Here is a 23,924-nt window from a genome sequence, read left to right on the forward strand (position 1 = left end):
GAGAGTTTACCATAGATACAGCTATGCGAATCTATCCAACGAAGAATCAAGTTAATGCTCATAATGAAGCAATGTTTCAATACTTCAGAGCTTTAAGACCCATATGTACACAACAACAGCACAAGACTAATTAGTGGATGCCGCAAGAAATGTTGAAAATATCGAAAAAAACACAATAATTCCAAAGGACATCAATAAGACTGGAGGCTTGCCACGTGAATTGCTAATATTTATAGGAGCCAAAGTCATGTTAAGATCCAACATTGATGTCTCGAAATGACTTGTAAATGGTGCTGTTGGATATATCCGAAAAATCACTTGCTCTATTCTTAGTCGTGCACAATTGCACGAAAGACAAATACCTGAAATAGTTGCAATAGACTTTGGCAAGGACGACACACACCAAATTAAGCCGAAATCAGTTCAGTTCCTGCTACTCGTGGCTATGGTACAGCTGAACGAAGAATGCTGCCACTTATTTTATCATGGCCATCGACACTGCACAAAATGCAAGGATGTCCAGTGGATAATGCATTCGTGTACTTGGGATCAAAGCTCTTCGAAAGCAGGTCACGCATATGTTGCCTTAAGTTGTGTTCGCTCGCTGGATGGATTTCCAATTGAAGATTTGGACAACCTAAAACTAACCGGAAAGACACCATGTTATAATGAAGCATTACCACAAATTGATAACGTTAAAAATCTTCAACCAAGTTTAAGAAACTCGATTTGTGTCTCAACATCTTATACGCACAAATATGGTTAAGTACATTGTAAACAACATCAAGGAAATGTATCCAGTTAAGAACAGTGCTCTCGGATCGCACTATAAAAGGTAAGGTCCACAAAAGAAGTAGACTTAGTCTTAGACTTAGTCTTAGACTGAGTCTATTTTTTGCAAGTACAGTATTTCTAAAAAGTATCAAACAATATTCCTCGTGAAAAAATCATTGTTAAAATTAAGACTAGAAATTTAAAAAGAAACACCTTCATTTTTTTTTAAACCAACGGTTTTCTTTTAAAGTGCACTCAAAAGTTAAAAATAACCTTTTTTCAGCCGTCACCAGCTGATCAGAATATCATTTTACATTTATAACTAAAAAATAAAACCGTGGGGCGCTCCTTTAATATCACTATTATCCTAATCGATGACCAAGAATAGCTAAAGATAATTATCAACACATGGTAGTCAATAGCATGACAAAATACGATCAGATTTCCAATTATATAGCAGGGCTATCTCTATTTGCTCTTACCAATCTCATGGTTTAGATGCCATTATGTGTTAGTAGGACGTTTGTAATCATCAAAACTATTCCACGCTAAAATAATATTTAGCTTTTGAGGAATTGGAACTTAGTATAATATGAAATAGCTTGTAGCGCTCCTTTGTAAACTAAAGGCTCACAATATGAAGGGAGTGGTATCTTATATCAATCGAAAAAAGGTAAGGTCCTAGGCAATGTAGAATATGCATGACATGGCATTTCACGTATAAATAATACAAATCCTAGTCTTAAATTCTAATACAAATTTCACCATTCATCTGCAAATCTCGACGAGCAAATTTTACTCATCAAAAGTTTAAACTTTACAAGCAATTGAAACGCGCATGTCGACTTGATTATGATAGGAACAGTAGTAATAGGGTTTTACCCTTTGATCTGGTACAAAAACTGACACCTTTATACAAGGGATCATGTTTGCAATAACCACAACACAAGCAGTCAAAATGCAAACAAAAAGAAACAACTCTGACAATGATAAGCACTGTCCTTGAAGTTGATAGGTCCACACCCGAGACAGATTTTCTTAGAGCCGAGTCTCCATTGGTGTTGGACCAGATGTCGCCAAAAGGCGTACAACTCAAAAACAGCGCACTATCAGAGTATTGAGAGCTCGGGGTAAGCATTTACACTATGGGACCTCCTTTACCAGTGGCAAAATATAGTAATAGGTTTTTACCCTTTCAACTGGTACAAAAACTGACACCTTTATATGAGGGATCATGTTTGCAATAACCACAACACAAGTAGTCAAAATGCATGGCACAAACACATCACTTCAACAGTAGGGCTGGAATGCAGTGCCCACTTCAAAGCACAGCGGTTGACATTGCTAAGCTTTATTTTTTTTATTTAAATTCGACAGCAATTTTTGGACGCTTTTAATCACCCCAAAATAACTCGCACAAACGCCAAATAAATCAAAGCGAAACACAACTGGGCCAAACGTTACACTTTATTCAATTTGTTCTTTAATATAATTTAGTTTGGTTATCACAACAATTACATAATGTACAACTGAACTGACGACGTCGACTCGTGGCAGCTACATCTGGGAGTGTCGATAAACATTGAACCTCGAGAGAGAAAAGTGTCGCGGATGCTGCGACCACATGGAGGGTCACGCCGGGGAGAAATGATGCCGCGGGTTCAGCGCAACTCAAAACCTAAATTTTGGTCGGCACCCAAGCGGACGCTACCCCGCGTGTGCGCATGAACAACAAACATCCAATTCGGCGTTGTACAGCGCCAATTAACGCCAATGAGTGGACAGCGTGAGCTGCACTGGAGCAGAGGTACTGTGCTTCTGGCTCGGCCGGGTGGGAGCCTCCTGCCGCCTGTGCCACGCTGGTGTTTGTGGGGGGGGGAATGAGCCGCGTGAGTGAACGAAAGGGGATGCATGGTGGCGTGTGGCTACCGATGCCTGCAGCTGATGATTCGCAAAACAAAAAAAACTCACTTTACCGTCCTTTATTTCACCAGTGAAAGCCAATGAGATTCACGACCTCTGTTCCACGAAGAGTGCCCAGAGTGGCTTAAGTTATAACAAAAAAATCAGGTATTGCAATGTTCTTTCGTTTGTCTCTCTTTTGTTTATCTCTCTCTCAAAATGAGTTGGGTTTATTTTGACAAAAATCTTGAAAATGTCACAGGGAAAAATTACCAAGCAGCTGCAAGAATAGAACCGTTGACTCCATTGAAAGTGGCTCTGTGGCGAGTGCGCCGACGCAGCTGTTACGGAGGGCCACGCACGCACTTCAACGCAACAGAGGCAATCCGCCCCAACTGTGCATCAGAATTTTGCTTCAACTTTACAAAAAAAATCCAAAAGGAAATAAGCACAAGTTGGAGAAAAACAACGGCGTGGCAATAATTGAACACCAACATGTCCCAGAGGTGTCCAATGGAACAAAATGTTGACTCATTTTTCCATCTATCTTTAGGTTAACGTGGAGGCTGTGGATCACTCACTGCAACCGGTGCGTAGTTGCACTCAGGACTGCCCGCTGTGCTCTTGTGCACTACTCGGCAGGTTTGGATGGATTTGATCAGTCTTACTTTAATTCCAACACCCACTTTGCTGTTTGTTTCTCACCTTATGTTCAAATGAAAATATTTAAATTGCCATTTGATGCCGAGAGGCACAAGATGAACTCAGCGTATTAAACATAGTTCTACCCGACAGCGCAGGGATGAACCCATGTGATTAGATGTTAACATGCTGTCCCTTGTCTACATCTTTACAGCACCTTGAAAACACCATTATTAACCTATAAAAAGTATAACTGCCTCCATACAGCATCGAAGGAAGCAGCAATCTCTGAATGGATGTAAATCCATAAAATATGCCTGTGATGACTTGATGGAGAAGATTTTTTTTACTTTCGTGATTTTCTCAAATGTAGTGCCTGCAGAACCTATGCCATGCTGAGCTGTGTATATGGTGTGGGAATTTTCTAAGCATATAAACAAATCGAGGAAAACCTTGCCTTCCCCCCGAAAAAAAATGCCAAACAAAAAACACAAAGAAATCGGACGCACAAAATAAGCAACGCAGCTAACGATGAAATGGACCATCATGCAAAAAAAAGAATATCCACATGGGCATGTTATTAAGCAGCAGGAGCCAATGCTGGACAACAAAAAAAACTTTCAAACAATTGCAGCTGGGTGCCGAGCAAAACATTTGCAAACTAATCCCATGCAGATTGTTGCGGCGTCTGCGCGTGACAACGCTGCTGCATTACAGCATGCAAATTTAGGTCACGCGCCTGTGCAGCTGAGACTGCGACGGTAGGAACCGCAAAACCACTCTCAACGAGTGGGCGCGGCACGTGCACCGCCAGAGAATATTGCTTTGCAGTCATTTTAAATGACTGGAGAGTGGCAGCGCTGGATGCTGGAGATTTCCGCTGAATTTGAGCGACCAGAAAAAGTTCCTTCTGCTGGGCAGCGACTCCCACAAGCATCACCTGCGCGAGTCGACTTTAATACTGAATCTGCGGCATCTAATCTCATTGGCGTCTCAGCAGTATTAGCTGTTCATGTTATTAGACGTTATATGTATTTGTTAAACTCTTGCATATAATGTTGAGATAAACCTTTTTCAAAATGTAAAAAAAAAATGGCAGAAATGTAATGTTGCAATACAACACCAAAGTGTTCGACAGCAAGGACAATATTAACTTGTGCATTTAGTGAGAATAAAAGAGGCTTCTTTAAAAAGCAAGCTCTGTGTGCTGGGTCACGGTAAGTGAACGTGTTCATGGTGCGTGTGCTCCTTGTATATACTCTTTGGTTCTTTCGGTAAAGTCACGTGGAAAAATAACAGTAGATCACGACATTTCGATCGCCACACAAACGGTCGACCTCACCTGAGGACGACCACTTGTGTGGCGATCGAAACGTCGTGATCTACTATTATTTTTCTACGTGACTTTACCAAAAGAACCAAAGAGTATATATTTACTCGTTTCGATCCCGCGTGTGAGCTGGCCCTCTCCATGGGGGCCAGCTCCTTGTAACGGTACCAGAACGACCTCAATCGATACCTTTTGCTGGATCCGTGGCCAAGCCTGGCCAAGGCAGCCTTGGGCCTGCTGGTGGCTGGGGAACACTGCCACTACTTTGTAGTTGGAGGCCAGGTCCCGGTCACGCTGGTCTGCCACGTCCTGCTGCTGCTGGTGCCCCTTGCTACCGCCGTGCCCCTGGCTGCTTGTGTCGGGGGTACGCGCCATTCCCCTGGCACGCGCTCACAGCGTTGGAGTCCGCGTGCTTGGGCACCGTCGCAGGGTTCGCCGCCTTCCTGTCTGCATTCGGCTGCAATGGCACGGCGGCGGCACCACGCGTGGAGGCCTCGCTCGATTCCCAGTGCGGCGTGCAGTCCCTGGCTGGTGCCTCCCACTGAGGCTTAGTCACGTCACTGGCGGCGCCGTAATGTCTGTTGGGACGAATGGCGGTGGCCACTACGTCATCCAACTTGGCGTCCCTGAACCAGTGCAGCTCACCACCGGCGGCCGACAGCTTGCTGAGGAGCGAGTCAACCTCGAAGCGAGAGATGCCAGCCGGCAGGTCGGTCACCTGCAGCGTGGTACCCCCGCCCAGCACTGCTGTGCGGGCCGTCACAACATCGACATCTGTCAACAGGCGAGTGCTCCCCTGCCCCCTGCTCTCACACAAAGGCCAATGGGGTCCCTTTAAAATGGTATCCTAATAGGCATGTATCGATCCAATGCCCAGCGATTCTGTGCAGTGTTAATTTGACGTCGTGACAGCTTTTTATCTGTATAATTTATATTAGCGGTAAATAATGAACACTGACTCACAACATTTGATGCATTTGTCGTAAACACAATAACCAATTTTAATTGATGCATTGATGAATCGTTGAATGCCTTATCTTTAATGTCACTTCCAACTGCTGTTGTCACCAACAATTTGTTACAATCGTTCGTCAATTACGAATCGTAAATAATTCCATCACCAAGCCAATCGGGAGGTTTAAAAAATAGCTACCGTTGCTAGCGTGTGTAGCTATAAAAAGTTTCAACACAATTTCTGAGAGCCTACTTTAGAAACACGTTTAATTTAAATATGACAACTGTGCCGTAGTTATGACTTACAAAGTTTAAACACGACTATCTCAGAACTCTGTACACGGGGAGAGGAACACCGGCCGCTCGGGTAGGGAGAGGGGGGAGGGTGGTCACGGGAGGGAAACCAATGGCAGAGTCATCTGGGTCGTGCTTGGAGAGGTGCCGCTGCGTTAACCATCGCCACCTGGCTCCACGGAGCTGGCGTCCTCGGAGAGTGCTTTGTGTGGCATCCGCCTCCCTCGTCCGCCAAGTCTCACCTGATGCACACAGAATATTAATCGTTTGGTAAATCAGCGAAACGCCAAAACACTTGCCGTTAATAGTGACAACAAAACACACTCACCTGCTGCATAGACATGGAGTGTGGGGTCTGTGGCTGCAAGCTGCACGGCTGGGAGTTGTACTGCAAATGAGGGCCCAGCAGTGGATATCGGATATCGCCTGCAAAATTTAGAGCAGCTTGCTATTAAAGATTGAACTCCTCGGTTTTAAATCTGCGCATGAAGACGATAACTCTACATTGGCGTCCAGAGAGGGTGGGGAAAAAGAAAACTGTGATTGCAGTTGAACATTTTTCAATTAAGATCCCAGTGGGGATTTCTGCTCTCGTGCTGTGTTAGACACATCAGCATGCACACACGAAAGCACAGAGGCTATCACCTGAGTGTATTTCTGGTTCACAGTCTGCCTCGCAAGTCTGAACTGTACAAAATGGCACAGGCCGTGCTGCTAAGGCACTGGTGGAAAAGCCAAAAACGAGCCCAAATGGCTGTTGTTTTGTTTACTGAAGGCAAAGATAACGATACTGGCATTTCATTCAAAGTGTTCCAATGGAATCCAAGTTTCTGGATGATAAAAATCCGTTACAACATTAAACATAAGTCCAAACAACTATCTCTGAATTTAGAAAGAACAACACACAGTATGACATAATGAGATTTGGTCAATTTTTGCAACAAATTTAGAGCTAATAAACTAAATAAGTTCCAGCACTTTGTTAATCCACTGCTCAATGAAGCCCTCTCCATGCCTTAACAGTCATGGTGGTTGATTAGTCGACCGAACATCACCAACATGGTCAGTGTGGATTGGTGAAGCGGAAGGTGGGGGGGGGCAGGACCAGTTCAGATATAACTCACCACTGATCTTAGCCATGGCTTGGAATCTAACTCATGTCACTGCGAGCACATAGCAGAGTGCAACATCCACTGCAATACCTCTTCACTTGTGTATGTCGGAACAATGATTCTCACCTATTGTAACTCAAATGTAAGCGTCGAGCAGCCAAGCTACTCTGAAAGGAGTGACCCGTTTGTTACGACGATAAAGGCCGGGGTTGGCGTTATGCTTGCGCTGGTGCTCTCACCATGCATGGGCGCAATATGCCGGTGTTGCACTATGGGCAAGGGCAGGAGTCCTGAGCGGATGGAGCCCAGGGCGGCCAGCGGAGTGGAAGAGGGCGACTGCGACGGCGACAGCATGGGGCTGTGGAGGTGAGGGCTTCCCTGCGGGCGGAAAGTAGTGCACGCTGCCGGCGTTGCATTCGCGAAGGGGGCACGAGTGCGTGAGGCCACTCAGGGGGGCACATGAACAGCTCTCAGAGGTGTGATGGTTGGGGCTAGCGCGTGATGCGATTCATTAAGTGGATGAGTACATATGGGTCATGCAGCCACCATACACTCAGCATACTGTCGTGAAGATGTACAAAAAGGTACGATGATGAACAATGTTAAAGTGATTAAATAAACAAACATCGTGGCATCATTTCTGATGATGGAGAAGAAAGAGAATAATGTTGCAAGAAATAGCGTACAAAAAACATTGGGCTCCAATGGGTTTTATAAGCTTAGGTGAGTTACCCCAAATTAGGCAACTAATATATCACTTTTACTTACATGAGCTGCCCTGGCCTCATTTGAATAGGGCCAAGGTTACACATGAACCTGAGTTTCATATCCACTTGTTCTACTACAACAAATTTTCTTTGAAACCTCTACTTTGGCTGTGTTAAAAGCCTGCAGAACTGACTTGGGATTTGACACTGTTATAACCTTCTCATTTAGACAAATCTATTCAACCATGTGCATGGGAAAATGTACAATTTCAGACGGGCATTTAATTAAAAAAATAAACCACGTAGTTTTCCAAGAAATGTTATGCATAATAAACACACTGAATTTAAAATTGAATACCACAAAGCACAAACGTTTTTGATGACATCCTATTTGACCAACTTCTGGTAGTCATGCGGGTACAATGATCCCACATTTAACGTTGGCTCATTTCTGTAGCAGTCTAAGCTCGTAGAGAAACACACACGTTTATTTTATCTCTCTTCAGAGTCAATAAATATACATTGTGGGAAAGTCAAAAGTGAGTGTGTTATGCAGACTCTCCCCAGTCAAGAGAATGTGGAATTTCTCCCTTCTAAACAGCAGAGACAAGCACTGCCTATTCTGAAGCGCTGCTCAGAATCATAATTGATGCTATATATAGACTCGAACCCTCCCCATAACAATAATAACAACAGTAGCTAGCAGCACGTGTTTCCACTGCCCACCTGGACAGGGAAGTCGGCGTGGTTGAACTCGGCTCCCCGAGGCAGCCTCTGGTCCAGGCTCAGCCCTCGGCGTTGGCCCCAGCGCGTGGGAGACGGTGCGTGCGCTGGGTGGGCGCCACTCGGCAGACTGAGCTGCATCAGGAACACGCCATGCCCTCCCGGCGACAGACCTGGCAGTGGAGGCAGTGAAACGTCACGTACCCCGCAGTGGCGAGATGTTAACTACCTCACCTGGTATACAGAAGGTCGTAGGTTAAATCCTGACCCCAATGACTGCTGTATACGGGCAGTCCTCGGCTTACCAACCTAATTAGTTGCTGAGGCCTGTTCGTAAGTAGAACGGTTCGTAAGTCAGAACACAATATTTCACTGCGTTTAAATGTGTTACAGTTCAACAAAAAGGGTTGCACCGCTAGTCGAGTAGATAACCATGTGTTCAATAAACCCTCGGAGCCAGGATGACCGTCCAACTCCGATCGTCATTTATTGATTGTAACAGGTAAAACTGGTGAGAAAACACAGATACAGCATCTGTTATAATCCGGAAACACCCACACAATGAACACCACAGCATCAGATCATTGTCTTAGATAACAATAGATCCTGGAAGGACCAGGCCCCCACATTACCCCTGAACAACTAGACAAAGGCACAAGCTGGTGCGTTGCATACAGGCACATAGTGTATTCATCCCACTGCACCCCAAATGTACAGCATTACACTTAACACTAAACTGTGGATGAGATACTTCGTCATCACTCTCAGGATCGCAACATAGGCACAAGTCTGACTCGACCTACTAAATCACAAGTAACATCCACAATAAGGAAAGTCACAGGCTTCGTTACTAACTAGGCCTCGTATTTACTACAACAACTTAACGGCACCATAAAGGCATTTACATTGCTATAACGGTCATTCCAACATTACAACAGCATTTCCAATATTATAGGAATATAAACAACTTACAGATAATGCTTCTTAAGCTCCCACAATGGACAAGTGCGGATGTGGTCTCACTGAGATGCGATGCGTGCCGCCATCTTGACTTATCTGTGTAATGGCTGACGCCCGCGTGGTACAGTGGAAATCTAACATCGTCACTTCCTGGTCACGTGACCAACATTAGCATAAAAAAACAGGAACTTCCTGTGAACGCACGCTCCACATCTGCCGTGAGGCAAGACAAAGAATAATTGTAGATTTGCATGTAACACTGTAAACTATAATGTATAGTAAATAAAACATAAAATAAAGAAACATGAATAGAAAAAACCTGTTTGATTTTCACTTAGCTTGAGTCTCTTGATGCTAATTTGCTTGTCGGAAGGGGGGCCACAATGAGTCACCCCAATTGCACACAAATAGCGCACGCGCACAGACATACACACAAAGACACAAAAAACCACACACACCCCAACGATTGTCTCCCCAGTGGCGATGTTTACACACCGCATTAGGTACTTATTTGATGCTGAGTCGACCTAGGGGAGGCCCAGGTCCCATTTCTGATAATCGTCACTGGTGTTGATCGTGAGAGGAAATTGAACGTCGGTCGCCAAGTTAGTAGCACAGCGAGCTAACGTTGCACTACCTCCCCCCACACACACACAAAGACTCCCCGTATAGCCTGAACAGACTGTAGCAGCAAGTGCTGTTAGCGAGTAGCACTTATGAAGGCCGGTATGGCCAACATCATGCCCGTCTGCCTTTGTCTCCCGAGTGGTGATGTTTACACACCACCAGGAACTGGTGTTGGTCATGAGCAGCACTCCCGCTCCCCACACACTCACACTTTCACGCACACACACGCAAACACTCATTTCCAGCACAAGGCTGATTCATTACATCTTGTACAGGATCGCTCCTCTGAATAAAATCGTTCCGCGGTTCAGTTTGCAATTGCGCGTTCGCTTTTCAAAGTCAATGTACATTTTTTTTATTTCATGGGAGCAGGTTCGTAAGTACGGGTGTTTGTAAGTCAGGTGTTCGTAAGTCGATGACTGTCTGTATTTGGAGTTTGCATGTCTCTCTCCCTGTGATCCCGTGGATTTGTTTCCGGGTCCTCCGATTTTTCCCTCCACATTTAGAATCGGCGTGCGTTTTAGAGTATTTGGAGACTATACATTTTAACATGATCAACCAATTCGTTGAGTTACCATTTGTGGCCAGGTAATTTCTGAAAAAGAGCTAAATAGCTCAGTGGGCCTTACCTGGTAACATTTTCAATAGTTTAATAGTATAGTTTAATATCTTCACGAGCATGGCGTGTGCCTTGCGATAAACGGCACATACCGCGTGCGAGACCAACGACGTGCTAGGAATTACACCGAGAGACAGAAAGAGTAACATGTGGATCAGAGAGCATCAGCACATTTAGAATATATTTACTTTTAAGAAAGGTTGGTTGAGCAAGACAAGTCGCTCTAAGCTAGAAGTAGGTTGAGCCTAATGAAGGAGTGGCACCGGAAGGAGGAAACACACCTTGGGAGGGTGTTCATGGTGGAGATGAAGGGATGAAATCCTCTCATATGCATTTGTGACATGGACCAAGCCATTTCAGGGCAGTGATGGATGGTGTTTGGTGTGTGGAGGCCTGCATTGAGCAGGAGAGAGACAATGGGTGATTATGATAACGAGCAGGAGCCAAAATACTGTAGTTGCATTTTTCCGAACTGTATACTAAGTTCAAGGGGTAGAGCACTGGGAGCGCTTGACTCACAATCAAAGAGTTGTATGTTCAAACTCTGGGCTGTGGTAAATTGAGACCTTATCATGCCTCCATTAACAGCAATTGTGCTATGGAGAAACAGGGCCCCACAATGGATATGTGGAATTTCCACTTCTGGTTCAGGGTCAGCAATGTAGGTAATAACCACGCAATGATTACACTTTTAACATTTTTCTGTTCCTGGGTAGTAAGTGTTATTTCCTAATTGCTTATGCTTCAAAAGTACATAAAATGGCTATTATTCCCCACAAACTTTGCTTTTGTGACCAGGACAGTGATATTTTTAAATTTACCTATTTTCCAGAATATTCCAGATAGATTAAGTGCTGAGTAAACTTGGAGTAACTTCTAAAACATTCTAGAATTTTCCAGTAATATAAAGTCGTATAAATACAGGGGCCTTAAGCCCACCAGTTCAGTTTAGTTCCAGCTGCCTAAGTGGATACATATCTGCATTTTTCTGAGATGGCATAAAGAGGCTGCAAGCATCCGGCAGATACATTTTGCTGTCTGCGGCCAATTTATTAAGACAAGTGTGAAAAAGTACTCTGTGGAAGCATCTGCTAAGATGTGTCAGGCCTACAAGGCATATTTCGGCATGCCTGTCGGGGATCAAGACAAACCCTGGGCACCTCATTTCACCTGCGAGCAAAGCCAAAAAAACTCTGAAAGGTAAGAGTTTTTAATTTTAAAATGTTTTACAATTTTCAATGTCATTGAAAAAATATATCATATATGAAAAATGTTGCGAGAATCTCTTCCACATTAGTCATGGGTGATATCAATGTATTTTTGTACTGACCACTCAACCTACTGACCACTCAAAAAACTGCTACATCTGCATGGTGGACCCTTCCAAACGTCGGACTGGCAAAAATGCACCTGCCATCACGTATCCGGACCTTCCTTCATCCATCGCCCTGGTGCCACACTGCCATGAGCTCCCCGTACCCACTCCTCCGGAGAGAGAGCAGCAAGTCAGAGAGCGAGGAAGACGTTGTAGATCCAGATGACAATTTCAGAGGTGGAGCTGAGGAGAGAAACCCATACTACCCCAACCAAAAAGACCTCAACGACTTGATCAGAGATCTTGGTCTCACCAAGTCCAATGCCGAGCTTTTGATGTCTCGGCTCAAGCAGTGGAACTTGTTGGATGAAAGTGTGCAAGCCGCAGATCAGAGGAAGCGTCACCAACCTTTTTTACAGCTTCTTCACCCGTCAAGATGGGCTCTGCTTCTGCCACAATGTGACCAGTGTTGAGGCAATCGCAATCGCCTGTAACCAGAATGAGTGGCGCCTCTTCATTGACAGCTCATCCAGGAGCCTCAAAGACGTACTATTCCATAATGATAACAAGTACCCGTCTCTTCCCCTGGCTCACTCGGTGCACCTCAAAGACGATTACAACAGCATTAAGACCTTGCTGGACGCCTTTAAGTATGATGAGTACGGCTGGGAGGTCATCGGAGACTTCAAAATTGTGGCATTCCTGATGGGTCTCCAAGGCGGTTTTACCAAGTTTCCCTGCAATCTTTGCCTTTGGGACAGCAGAGACACCAAGGCGCACTGACACAGGCGGGACTGGCCACTGGTGGACCCCCGGAAGGTGCTGATGCCACCACTGCACATCAAATTGGGCCTTATGAAACAATTTGTCAGAGCTGTAGATAAGGACTCGGCAGCCTTTAAGTACCTTCAAGACTTCTTCCCTAAGCCATCTGGGGCAAACGTCAAAGCCCGTGCCTTCATCGGACCACAGATAAAGAAGATCCTGGAGTGCAATAAATTCCCCAAGAAGCTCACTAGTAATGAGAAAGCGGCTTGGAACAGCTTTGTTGCAGTGGTTCGTGGCTTCATGGGCAATCACAAGGTCGAAAACTATGTAGAGCTGGTTGAGATTCTGGTGAACTATGGCACAATGGGCTGTAGGATGTCCCTCAAAGTCCATACCCTGGATGCTCATCTTGATAAATTCAAGAACATGGGAGCGTACTCGGAGCAAGGCGAGCGCTTCCACCAGGATATACTGGACTTTGAATGCCGCTACCAAGGACAGTATAACGAGAACATGATGGGAGACTACATTTGGGGGCTGATTCGTGAAAGTGATTTACAGTACAATCGTAAATCTCGAAAAACTACTCGCTTTTAAATCTGTTGTAGTAATTTTTGTATTACTTTAGTATAAATACATGTTAATTTTGATTCATATGTTGTTTTTTCTGACTTTATGTGAATGAAAAGACACAAAGTCGCACGTTTTCTCATTGAAAATAGGTAAATTTCTAAATATCACTGTCCTGGTCACAAAAGCAAAGTTTGTGTGGAATAATAGCCATTTCTAATACTTTTTAGGCATAAGCAATTACGAAATAACACTTACTACCCAGGAACGAAAATTGTGTTACATAGTGAAATTATTTGAGCATGGACAAATTTTTACATTTGATTGTTCACTGCCAAACAGTAACAGTGCTTCTGGCCTGTATGCTGTGAGTGGGCTGTAGCAACTTTCTCATGAATGGAATACATTCAATCAAGACTTGGAATTCGATTTTATCCCACACTAGCTTTATACTACCCGGCTTGGATACTTGTCTTGGATTAATACACGGCCTACGCGGAGGGTGGGGGGGGGATGCGTGACGTCAGCAGGCACACTGCGTGACGCTGCCGCATGCGGGTGACATCACAGATGTGACGTCACCGTCTATTTTTATACTTTTTGCACTGTGTACAGTCTGGAAGCTACCCACATGCCAAATTGTTGCATGTCGGGAAGTATGCTAAACATTTATAACAGACACACATTCACAAATTTCCCTTTTATATAGAAAGATTAAACTCAACAGTCAGGAATATGCTGTAAGACCTTGGGTACCTTGTGGGAAAAAAGTCAATTAAACTTAAAAATAAAGTTTAGTGACCAATAAAGCTAATGCAAGACAAATTAATTCTACTGGAACATGTTTACTTTCTAACCACTACCAATTTCATTTTCCAAGGGGAGGAAAATATAAAAATAAATATAAAAACACTATAATTTCAAGCATGTTTTGCCCATATTTGCTCTAGCAGTTGACTCGATGCACTAAATCATTCCTCCTTCATTGCTGTAGTCGTGGCAATTGGGTTTCAGGATTTGGGGCGAGGCAATCTCATCTATATATAGGCTGCTCTCTGGTGGGCATGGCAAATCAAGGGTGGCGCGTGGCTGGTGCTATCTCGTGTAATTCATCCACGCGATCACAGGACTGCCCGTGTGTGTGTCCAATTACATGTGGTGGAAATCCAAACTGGACAACGATCAAATTTTTGAACTGCACAAACATATCTGGCACGCTGGGACTTCAAAGAAGAGCTTTCAGCACCTCGTATCCATCTATATGGCAGATTATGTCACAAAGTCCATTTTGTGTATGTAATAAATGTTCATGTACTGCATACAAATATCGTTCAGAAGTCTGTTGAATATATATAAAATCCAGCTGGTATTTTAAAACGGCAATAATACATTGCCAATTAAACGCAATTTATGATTCTGCTGTTTACTTGTAAACAATATGAACATAAAATACCTCCATGTGCTTTGCAAGGCAACATTAAGTAAGAATAACGAAATAAATTTTATATAAGAGTTGTTCATGTAATGCTTCCCAAGACAGATTTAAAAAGCAGTATAATTCCTGGGCGTGATACGCCACCGTGAACACTGCAGCATCCAAAATGCACGATAAGGAATACTGGTATGTGGCTGCATGCGTTTTACTTGCAAACATAAAATGTCTGCAGCCAAAATGGTTTCAAATAAAGTGCATCATGTGCCAATATCATGGTCAATTATATAGCTGCCATGAACAAACCACTGACTGCATCGTCTTACACCGACCTGGACAGGCAATTTTTTTAATGTCTCAAGAATATATTAAAAATGATCAATTATCTAGGAAACTGTCACCGGACTCGAGAAAGCTTGAAAGATACAATGAAACAAAACAACCCATCAAAGATCGTGTTCGTCCATCTACCTTGTCAGCATGTCTTAAGAGTAGGAAGAAAATGGAGAGCACAGCGAAAATGAAAAAATAATAAGGGAACAGTGGGAGCCTTTTTCTCCACTGCTTGCAGTTACTGAGCGAATCTACAATGAAATCCCTGCAGTGAGCATGCATGACGCCAATAACAAGCAAATAAATGCAATGGAAACAGCAAGGGACGCTACCAAACAAGCAGATATTAGCATGAGGTGGACAGTAAAAATCTCTTAATCAGCTGCTCTGAGTATGAACCAGCAAATATTTTCTGAGCATCTGCAGTGTTTTCTGCAGGGAGCAAGCAGGTTGGTTGTGGCAAAAGACCATCAGCATGCTACTCCATCAGTCCTGGAGGACCTCTGCTGGCACAGAAAAAAATCCATCTCAGCTGTTCGCTGAAGTCGGCAAAACAAAAGCAAGCCCTTCTGCCGAACATTTTCCTCTCCAGGTTCCTCAGGTTAGCGTTCTAATTACATTTACTCGCTGGTTTTACAGCGATGTCAAATTATTAACCTAAATGTACTGCTAATAAGGCATTAGGGCAGAGTAACACGTTATATTAATATTTCGACGGCAAGATTCTAGAATACCTGCAGCTTAGTCGTGGTTTCGTCTCCACCTGTAACATTACGGCCACATCCAGCATTCTGCTAACCCACTGTGAAGGCAAATGCATTCATCTCCCATGCTGCCTACAGGCTTTCTTTAAAGTCTGCTGGCTCAAACTTTACCATATTGTGATATAAAAAACACTTTCCCATTACATTTGGTGGTTAAAATGATAATTTATATATGAACTCACCTTTCAGTTTGCTAAATATGTATTTAAATGCAGAACCACAAATCACACGAAATTCTTTTTTTTTTAGATCTTGATTTACAAAAAATTCCCAAGTGACAAAGCTCAGATTGTGTAGATTAACCATGAAGCTGCTAAACACTTAGCTGAAGCCCAGGAATGCAATGGCTCATTAGCTCTAAGTTAAATTTTGTGCACAATTTTAGAATTAGTCAATAAATAAATACATGACAGTGATCTGAGCTGAACTGAAATTAAATTGACCAAATGATGTGAAATGCCTGACAATTCAGTTTCATTGGCTGGACAATTGTAAATGTAAAATGTGTTGAAACTAAGCTTGGGATGCTGGGCCATATTCCTTGTGAATATACTGGCATTTAAAATAAAACATTTTTTGGAGAAAACCAAAGCATATGGAGAGAACAAATCTCAAGCTCCTTGCAGACGGAAACATTGCTGTCACCACCTGTTCACCAACTCGCACTGATCAGTACCGTGAAGTAAAATTGCAAATCCGTCCCCCGCACCTCCGATTATCGTGGTTGAATAGGTACAGTGTGAAAGACGTTCAACATACATATATATTTCCTTGCTGTAGTAAATCAATTTCCATCCCATTAACCATCAGGTGGTTATCTCACACATGCACGAAGGTCAATCTCAGTTTGACTCACCAACCCTGTTTCCAAGTCACTGGAATAAAGATTAAACTTTCACCAGATCTGGAATGAACTCACTTTTTGAGCGTCATTATTTGTAAATGTTCCAAGATGGAAGGCTTCATTGGGATTAGGATTACGTCTGCACGCAGACATAAATAAAAAAAAACACCGCTGGTAAAGCCGCTTAATTAAGCCCTGCAAAGGGAATTAACACTCATTGCGCTCGGAATTTATGAGCTACGGCAACATGATGCATGCTTTAATCACGAGAGATGATGTTGGCTTCATTTCAAACAGGAGGCAGAAACGCAACATTATATTACATTACAGGAGTGTGTGACAGCACACCTCCCAGCGCTCGCCGGCAGCGTTTGTGTTTCAGCACCTGGCTGGTGTGGTAGTCAAGAGCCGGCGATGACATATCACGTGATCACAGCGGCTCACAAGGCCCAACGTCTCAGAGTAAGAAATCATGCCCTTGTAGAAACAAATTGTACACATATTCTTGGTTCTTTCGGTAAAGTCACGTAGAAGGGAAATATTTTTCTTATTACGAATCCCTGCAGTCACGAAAGCTTTAAATCGAAATTGTACACATGTCCAACATTAAATTACTGCTGGATGAGGGCTTCCCCATGGCGTATGTATCGTCGGAGTTATTTGAATATACATACCACGCTGGTCGTTACACGTTGAAGTCAGAGAACACAGATGTAGGAATAGATATGTGCAGTACAATGGGTTTGTGGCACTGCCTATCACGTAGCCCTGCACGCCCTTTAACAACCTGCTTGTGCATGGTGGTAACCCACCCGGAGCACTATCCAAGCTCAAATCTGCTTAGCCTTCAGGATCTGATGATATCGAGTGCAGTGTCACTCTTTTTTAAAGGTTGACGTTTGTGAACATATTTGTGATGAGCACATTTTCATGATTGATGACGTTGAAGCATTTTAATTAAGAATACAGCGCACTACACTTGGAGGCAATATGCCTCCCTACACAGACAAATGCTCGTGGTTTCTTTTGCAGATTGTTTCATAATTCTGTCATGGTGTATGTTCAATTGATTCTAGTCATTCAATGCGACTAACAGTAGCATAATACAGGTTGGAACAATATGTTCCACACTGCCCACCAGGGATTTTTTTGTCTGTCTGTCTGTCGTGCATAAATATATATAATATAAACAGCTCTTTGATTGGTGGAGACCTACTGCCGGGTACGGAGAGGGGCCTAAGGAAGGGGGGAGTCAGGAGAGGGGCCTGAGGGGGGGGGGGGTCAGGGGAGGGGCCTAAGGATATGGGGGGGTTGGTCAGGGGAGGGGCCTAAGTATATGGGGGGGTGGTCAGGGGACGGGCCTAAGGGAGGGTGGGTCATGGGAGGGGCCTAAGGGAGGGGGGGGTAAGGGGAGGGGGGTAAGGGGAGGGGGGTAAGGGGAGGGGCCTAAGCAAGGGGGAGGGGCCGATAGTTAAGGGAGCTGACTACCTGGCTGGCTGCCTGGCTACCTCAAGTCAAGTTATCTTTTATACAGGTAGGAACAACAGGTTCCACACTGCCCACCAGGAATTATTTGTCTGTCTGTCGTGCATATTTGTCTGTCATGCACGAATGCGCTGTCCAACCCTACTTGCCCACTCCGAAGGAACGTGTTTGTAGTTCTGTATTTTCCCAGAAAAATCTCATCGAGTCTCAACGCTCATTTACAGGAGACACCTACTTATGTTTGTTTACACAACTCCTAGTCCATTGTTTTCGCGTTGGAAGAAACTGGAGTTCCCTATACAAGAGCCACACATACGATTAGTTGCCTTCATTTTAACCAGCTAAATCACATTGATGTTAAACATATTTTTACAAAGGATAGCTGGGGTAAATATCTAAGCTAAAGATAGCGGGGGAAGGCAGGTGTAATGAAACTGCTAAAGGCAGGGCAATGAAACCCAATAGCGACTTGATCTGCAAAGACAGTTGAGGCCGGGTAGAGATCATTGTTCCATAATTAAGAATATTTTTTTTTGACAAACATAAAATTAGGCATGCAGGCATACCTATGCCCCCCCACTGGAGCCTACTGACCTAACACCATGAGATGCAAAATGACGCCCGCCCTCTTTCTGTCCCTGCTAGCTCTCGCACCTTCCCACCGTGAATGTCAGTGGTAGGACAGTCATGTCGGGTCACATGTTAACGGTGCTGTGAGATATTCAACAGTGACTCTTCCAGCGGAGACACGAGGACTTTGCTTTTTTTGTCACCACGTGTCACAATACAGGTGGGTTAGTGCAAATGTAAAATAGGTAAAGCCACATGACGCCAACTAATTTCTTACTGTCCTGCCCAACCTCGGCAAGGTAATGAACTCTGGTAATGTCCCAAGCAACCCTTTGACCCGGACTGGCAGGCTCACCACAAAATACAAAAACGCCACAAACCTGATTGACACAATTATAATGAGACCACAGAATCCCAGTGAGCAGCCCAGAGGGATTGGTTCAGGTGTGAGAACAATGATCAATCATGGCGATTGATCAAACTCGAGGCCAGCGTGAAAAGCCACGTAATGCAAGAAAACTATTATCAAAATTTTAAACAGGATCTTGGAGGAAGAATTATGTTACGACGTTGTATTTTATATGATGCCCTAACATTAATTTGGTCTCTATTTTGAGCATGCACCTGTTCTTCTATGTTTGGGCACTTGTTCATCTGTGAAGCTGAAACATGTGCAAAACATGGAGAGGTATATGCTTGTAATTATACAAAGAGACACGTGGATCAGTGCAAATACCAAGTAGAAACATTTATGGTGAAGAAAAGTAAGAATGCTTACGCAGGCGACTGCCCAAGCTAGAATGGATGATGACCGGCATCCAAGACTAATGACGGCATGGCAGCCAAAGGAGGCAAACACTCCCGAGACGATGTGCATGGAGATGGACGGGCGATGAGCTCGTTCGCAGGAATGAGATGGATTGCTGTATCTTGAGACCATGAGTGATGGGGGGGGAGCTTCAGCAGTGCATATATCATGGCTGATGATTAAGAGTTACATATAAAAAATCCTTTTGCAGAATAATTTTAAATAACCTAATTTTCAAATAAAGTGAGTTCAAGAATTAACTTATTACATGTGGATCTAAGAGTAGTGTGTGTTTTTAGCCAACAGTGATTGCTATTGATTACCGCTGTCCTTTAATGTTACTAATGCGTTCTGCTGTGTGTATTCAATAGAAAATGTTAATTTAATGTAAGAGAATAAAAAAAAATTGTAAATTGAAACAAGAAAATATCCTGGCATGTTGCAACAATACTTTTATAATGCTCTTTTTTATTCCAATTAACTGCATTAAGCCAATATTCAGAGGCTGCCACAATGTTATCATTATTTGAGGCTATTTTTTATCATACATTTTATAATCTGTGCAGTTAAACCGTGGGCTAGTTATACTGTGATTGATATGTAATGTATGTAATACAACCTCGTGTCCTGTCGTTATGTGCCTGGGCCTTTCTAGTGTCCTCTCATTCAAGGACATTCAAAACTGAGTTGGTCAAACGTCCTAAAGCAGGCCCAAATATCCCAAAACCCAAAGTCTCAAAACTCTTGAAATTTTTCTGGGTGAAAAGAGTATTGTTAATTATTATTACAATGACGATGTAATTTTTCCATAATGTTTAAATGTTATCTCATGTTAATCTCACATTACGTAACCTGCTGGAAACGTGCAGGGATAAGTAAACTGTAAGGGGATTCAATCTAACTCAAAGTTCACACGTTACTCTTCAAACACCTTAACAACAAAACAATAAAAAGCATTGTTGTAATGTCAGTAACACTACACTGTGGTAAAGCCTCTCTCCAATGACGTATTTACAGTAAATGTAAACCCGTGCACATTCTCTCCACATGGACACATGCTCAGGGGTAATACCATTTCTCGGCAGTGGCCGGAGATTTGTTCCCCCCACCCCCCCATACAGAGTGCACAGCATATGTAAGCTGGCATTGAGCAGGTGCTGTATTCCTGACTAAAAAATAGACAGCTCCCTGTGGGTCATCTTGTTCATGTATTAAAACCACCCAGGCACTCGCTAGGATTTTTTTAAATGTGGTAATAACTAAGGTTGATGCAACCAAACCAGGGCAACCAGTCCAACATGTAAACATTCTCTTGTGTTTTCAAAGCACGGATGTTTTGAACGTCAACATCCTGTTGGGGAAAAATCTGTGTACAAATGATTTATTGCAGGTGTAATAAGAGAGCGCCATCTCCTGCAATATTGTGGGGGTTATATTTACAGATTGATACAGTCCACGTATTATCCATAGTAGGGATTCTCTCTGGGGGAAAGGTGAATGGGCGGATCTAGCAGAGAAGCCTCTGGAACGTTCTCGAAGGTTCCAGGGGGGGCGGGGCTTAGCCTCTGAGGAGTGAATATAAGCAGGGGGTACAGCAACGTTAGGGGTCGGTGTTTGAAGATCGAAGCGGGGCTCTCCGCCACTGCTGCCCCGCCATCTCCACCTGCCACGTGGCAGCTCGACCTCCAGCCGCTCAGCCACTCCATAGCGCGCCGCCAGCCAGCGGTGCGTTAGCGAGCGGGGTGAGCGCCACGTGGCGCGGGGCAGCGCAGCCACGAGAGCGGGTCGACATCCGCGGAGAGAGAGAACTGGCTGTACCGAAGATTTAATAAATACATTGAAGTTACGTACCGTGTCGGAGCCACTTATTACAGTGGTGTCAGATAGTGGACTTTTTCTGGTGGTGTTCTACTCAAGACGCGATGTCCCAAAACCCCAAAAAGTAGAATCCACCTCCAGTGTTCGACGACGACGAGACGGCGACTCGGCTCCTGCCGACCCCGGGTTCCGTGGTCCCGGTGATGGAGCCCACGACGGGTGCCGATGTCTCACCTGCGGCGGACGGCGCGGCGGAGTCTTCCCACCAGCTTCGCCCTGACGATCCGTGGCAGAGGGTGGAGATGCAGCTGGGCGCTCTAACAACAGCGCTCCTCCACCTCGTCACTCTCGTCACGCCGATCGCCACTAGAGGTAGTCCGGTGGCGGATCGTCCGGGGGTGGACGTGCAGAGGATCGGCGACGGTGCTTCGGAGGGGAAACACGGCCGCCATCCCGGGCGGGGTGGAGATGGTCGCCATTTCACAGTCAACACCAACTACGCGTGTCGTGGCCGCCATTTTGAACACCATGGAGGAGAGCGGTGCGTCGGCCGTCAGTTCGTCGCTGCCGCATGGGAATTCGCCGAGCATCGCAACACCCGCTGCGAAGGAGAGCGCCGATTGTGGTCGATGCCTGCCCCAAGTGCATGAGTTTGTGGCAGCTGGTGGCGATTGGAGTGCCTTCTGATGACGCTTCGAGGCCGCCTACAAATTGGTCCGCTGGTTGGAGGAGGCGCTCATTGCCTTGCCCACCATGTTGGACGATGATGCGTTGGCTGTTTTCCGTCCCATTCCCCCGGAGAAGAAGACGCTCAAAGAAGCTTTTGAGGAGATGGCGAAAGTCTACGAGCCGCCAGACGACAGATCGAGAAAATTTCAGCACCGTAGGCGAGGGAGCTCGGAGTCGCCCCTCGCCTACAGAAGCGCTTTGATGGCCTTGGCAGTTGATGCCTACCCCAACGTACGACAAGAAATATTGGTGATGAAACGCATGTTGGCGTTGGCTAGGGCGATGGGTGTTGTCCTTCCCTCGTGCGGCCACAAAACGAAGACATCCTTGTAGGCCGCGCGTTGCCTTAACGTACATGAGAATTTGAAGCGGTGGGCGCAGATGGCGGCATGGACAGGGGACCCGGCTCGGGATGGTCAACCCATCGGCTGGCATCCATCCAAAGTGGTTGTCATCCCCAACGAGGCGCCGTAAGAAGATGACGTCGCGGCAGCGGTCCCTCCGTGGAATCAGTGATGCAAGGATGGTCGACGTCATCAGAACGTCTATCGACCGCGCCGGGACGACAATTTGCTGCACCAGTGGCCTCCCGTCACGTGTTACAGGTGTGGCCGTGTGGGCCACTATTCCAGGGAGTGCCGTGCTCGTCCTGCATCGCCGTCCGGATCGCCGACCGCGTCTCCTGCAGCCGACCGTTCGCCTTCACTTCCCTCCACACAGGCGAGTTGGCACATGTCGGGCACCCGGGTACCTTCGGCATCTCACCCATCTCATGTCATCGAGACGGGTTCATCGCATCAGGGCGTTTCGCGGGACGGTTCGTACTCGGGTACCATTGCTAAGCGATGGCCGGCTTCGCAGACACAATGGAAGAAATTGACTCGAAGGGTAGTTGCCGCGGCGGCGGGATCCTCGACGGTCGCGGCCACTATTCAGAGTGTCGATGTCCGCGTTTTGGTTGATACGGGGGCATCTGCTACGATCATTTCAGATGTTATTTTTCAATTGTTGTCCATCCCTGCATCGTGCGTTCGCCCTGTGTACGATGTGTGTGTTGCGGCTAACGGGGGTAGTATGGTATCATTGGCCAGATGCGTGTATCGCCATTGGTGACATTCAGGCGTCGGGTCCCATTTTATTCTCACGTACGTTGGTCGTGCCGTGCTTGTTGGGCACAAATTTTTTGGCGAGAATGCCTGTTAAGATTCTTGTCGACCAGGGTTGTCTTGAGCTGCCGTCGGATCGCAGATTGCACTTCCTGTCATCACCGCTCCCTCAGCCGGCGTCCATCGAAACGGTTCAGGCTTTGGTTGATTCTACCGTTACGGTTCCGGCGGGTTCTCAAATGTTGGTTCCGCTCCGTTATCGCAAGCAAATCTGTTGCGACGATACGGCAAATCGTGTCTTGTTGACGCCTTCTAATGCTGCTACACGGGGGTTGATGCTGGTTTGCGCTCAGACCATCCTCAGAACGGGTCAGGCTCCGTTTCTGCAGGTTTTGAATGGGGGACCTGGTGATGTTGTTGTGCCCGCGGGCACTGTCCTTGCTCATGCCACCACCGCTTTTACCGACCGTGAGGAGCGCACGTAGGGGCAGACTGTATGCACTGTCGGTGAAACGTGTCCATCGGACGATCGATGGATCGCCGAATTGTGACAAAAACACGTCGCTGTGTCCGGGTCAGCATGAAAGTGTACGTGGGTTGTTGTCGGAATTTTCCAATGTTTTTAGCAAGGACGATTTCGACTTGGGTCGAACGTCCTTGTTGTCCCATCACATCGATACGGGTGACGCTGGCCCCATTCGCCTAAGCCCACACCGCATGAGCCCGTCCGAGAAAGAG

At 45.3% G+C, this 23,924-nt stretch overlaps 1 protein-coding gene across 1 annotated transcript in view; it reads right to left on the minus strand.

The window, feature by feature from the left end:
- Positions 1-2,223: 2,223 nt before the first annotated feature.
- LOC144932179 (R3H domain-containing protein 1-like) overlaps positions 2,224-23,924 on the minus strand; it is a 116,810-nt gene continuing 95,109 nt past the window's right edge. Inside the window, 7 exon segments of the mRNA XM_078856135.1 lie at positions 2,224-4,875; positions 4,877-5,011; positions 5,013-5,395; positions 6,066-6,138; positions 6,225-6,322; positions 7,248-7,386; positions 8,442-8,611. Coding sequence (XP_078712261.1) covers positions 4,657-4,875; positions 4,877-5,011; positions 5,013-5,395; positions 6,066-6,138; positions 6,225-6,322; positions 7,248-7,386; positions 8,442-8,611 — 1,217 coding nt within the window. The 3' untranslated portion in view covers positions 2,224-4,656.

The sequence above is a fragment of the Lampetra fluviatilis genome, chromosome 1, assembly GCF_964198595.1.
Source record: "Lampetra fluviatilis chromosome 1, kcLamFluv1.1, whole genome shotgun sequence".
Taxonomy (NCBI): domain Eukaryota; kingdom Metazoa; phylum Chordata; class Hyperoartia; order Petromyzontiformes; family Petromyzontidae; genus Lampetra; species Lampetra fluviatilis.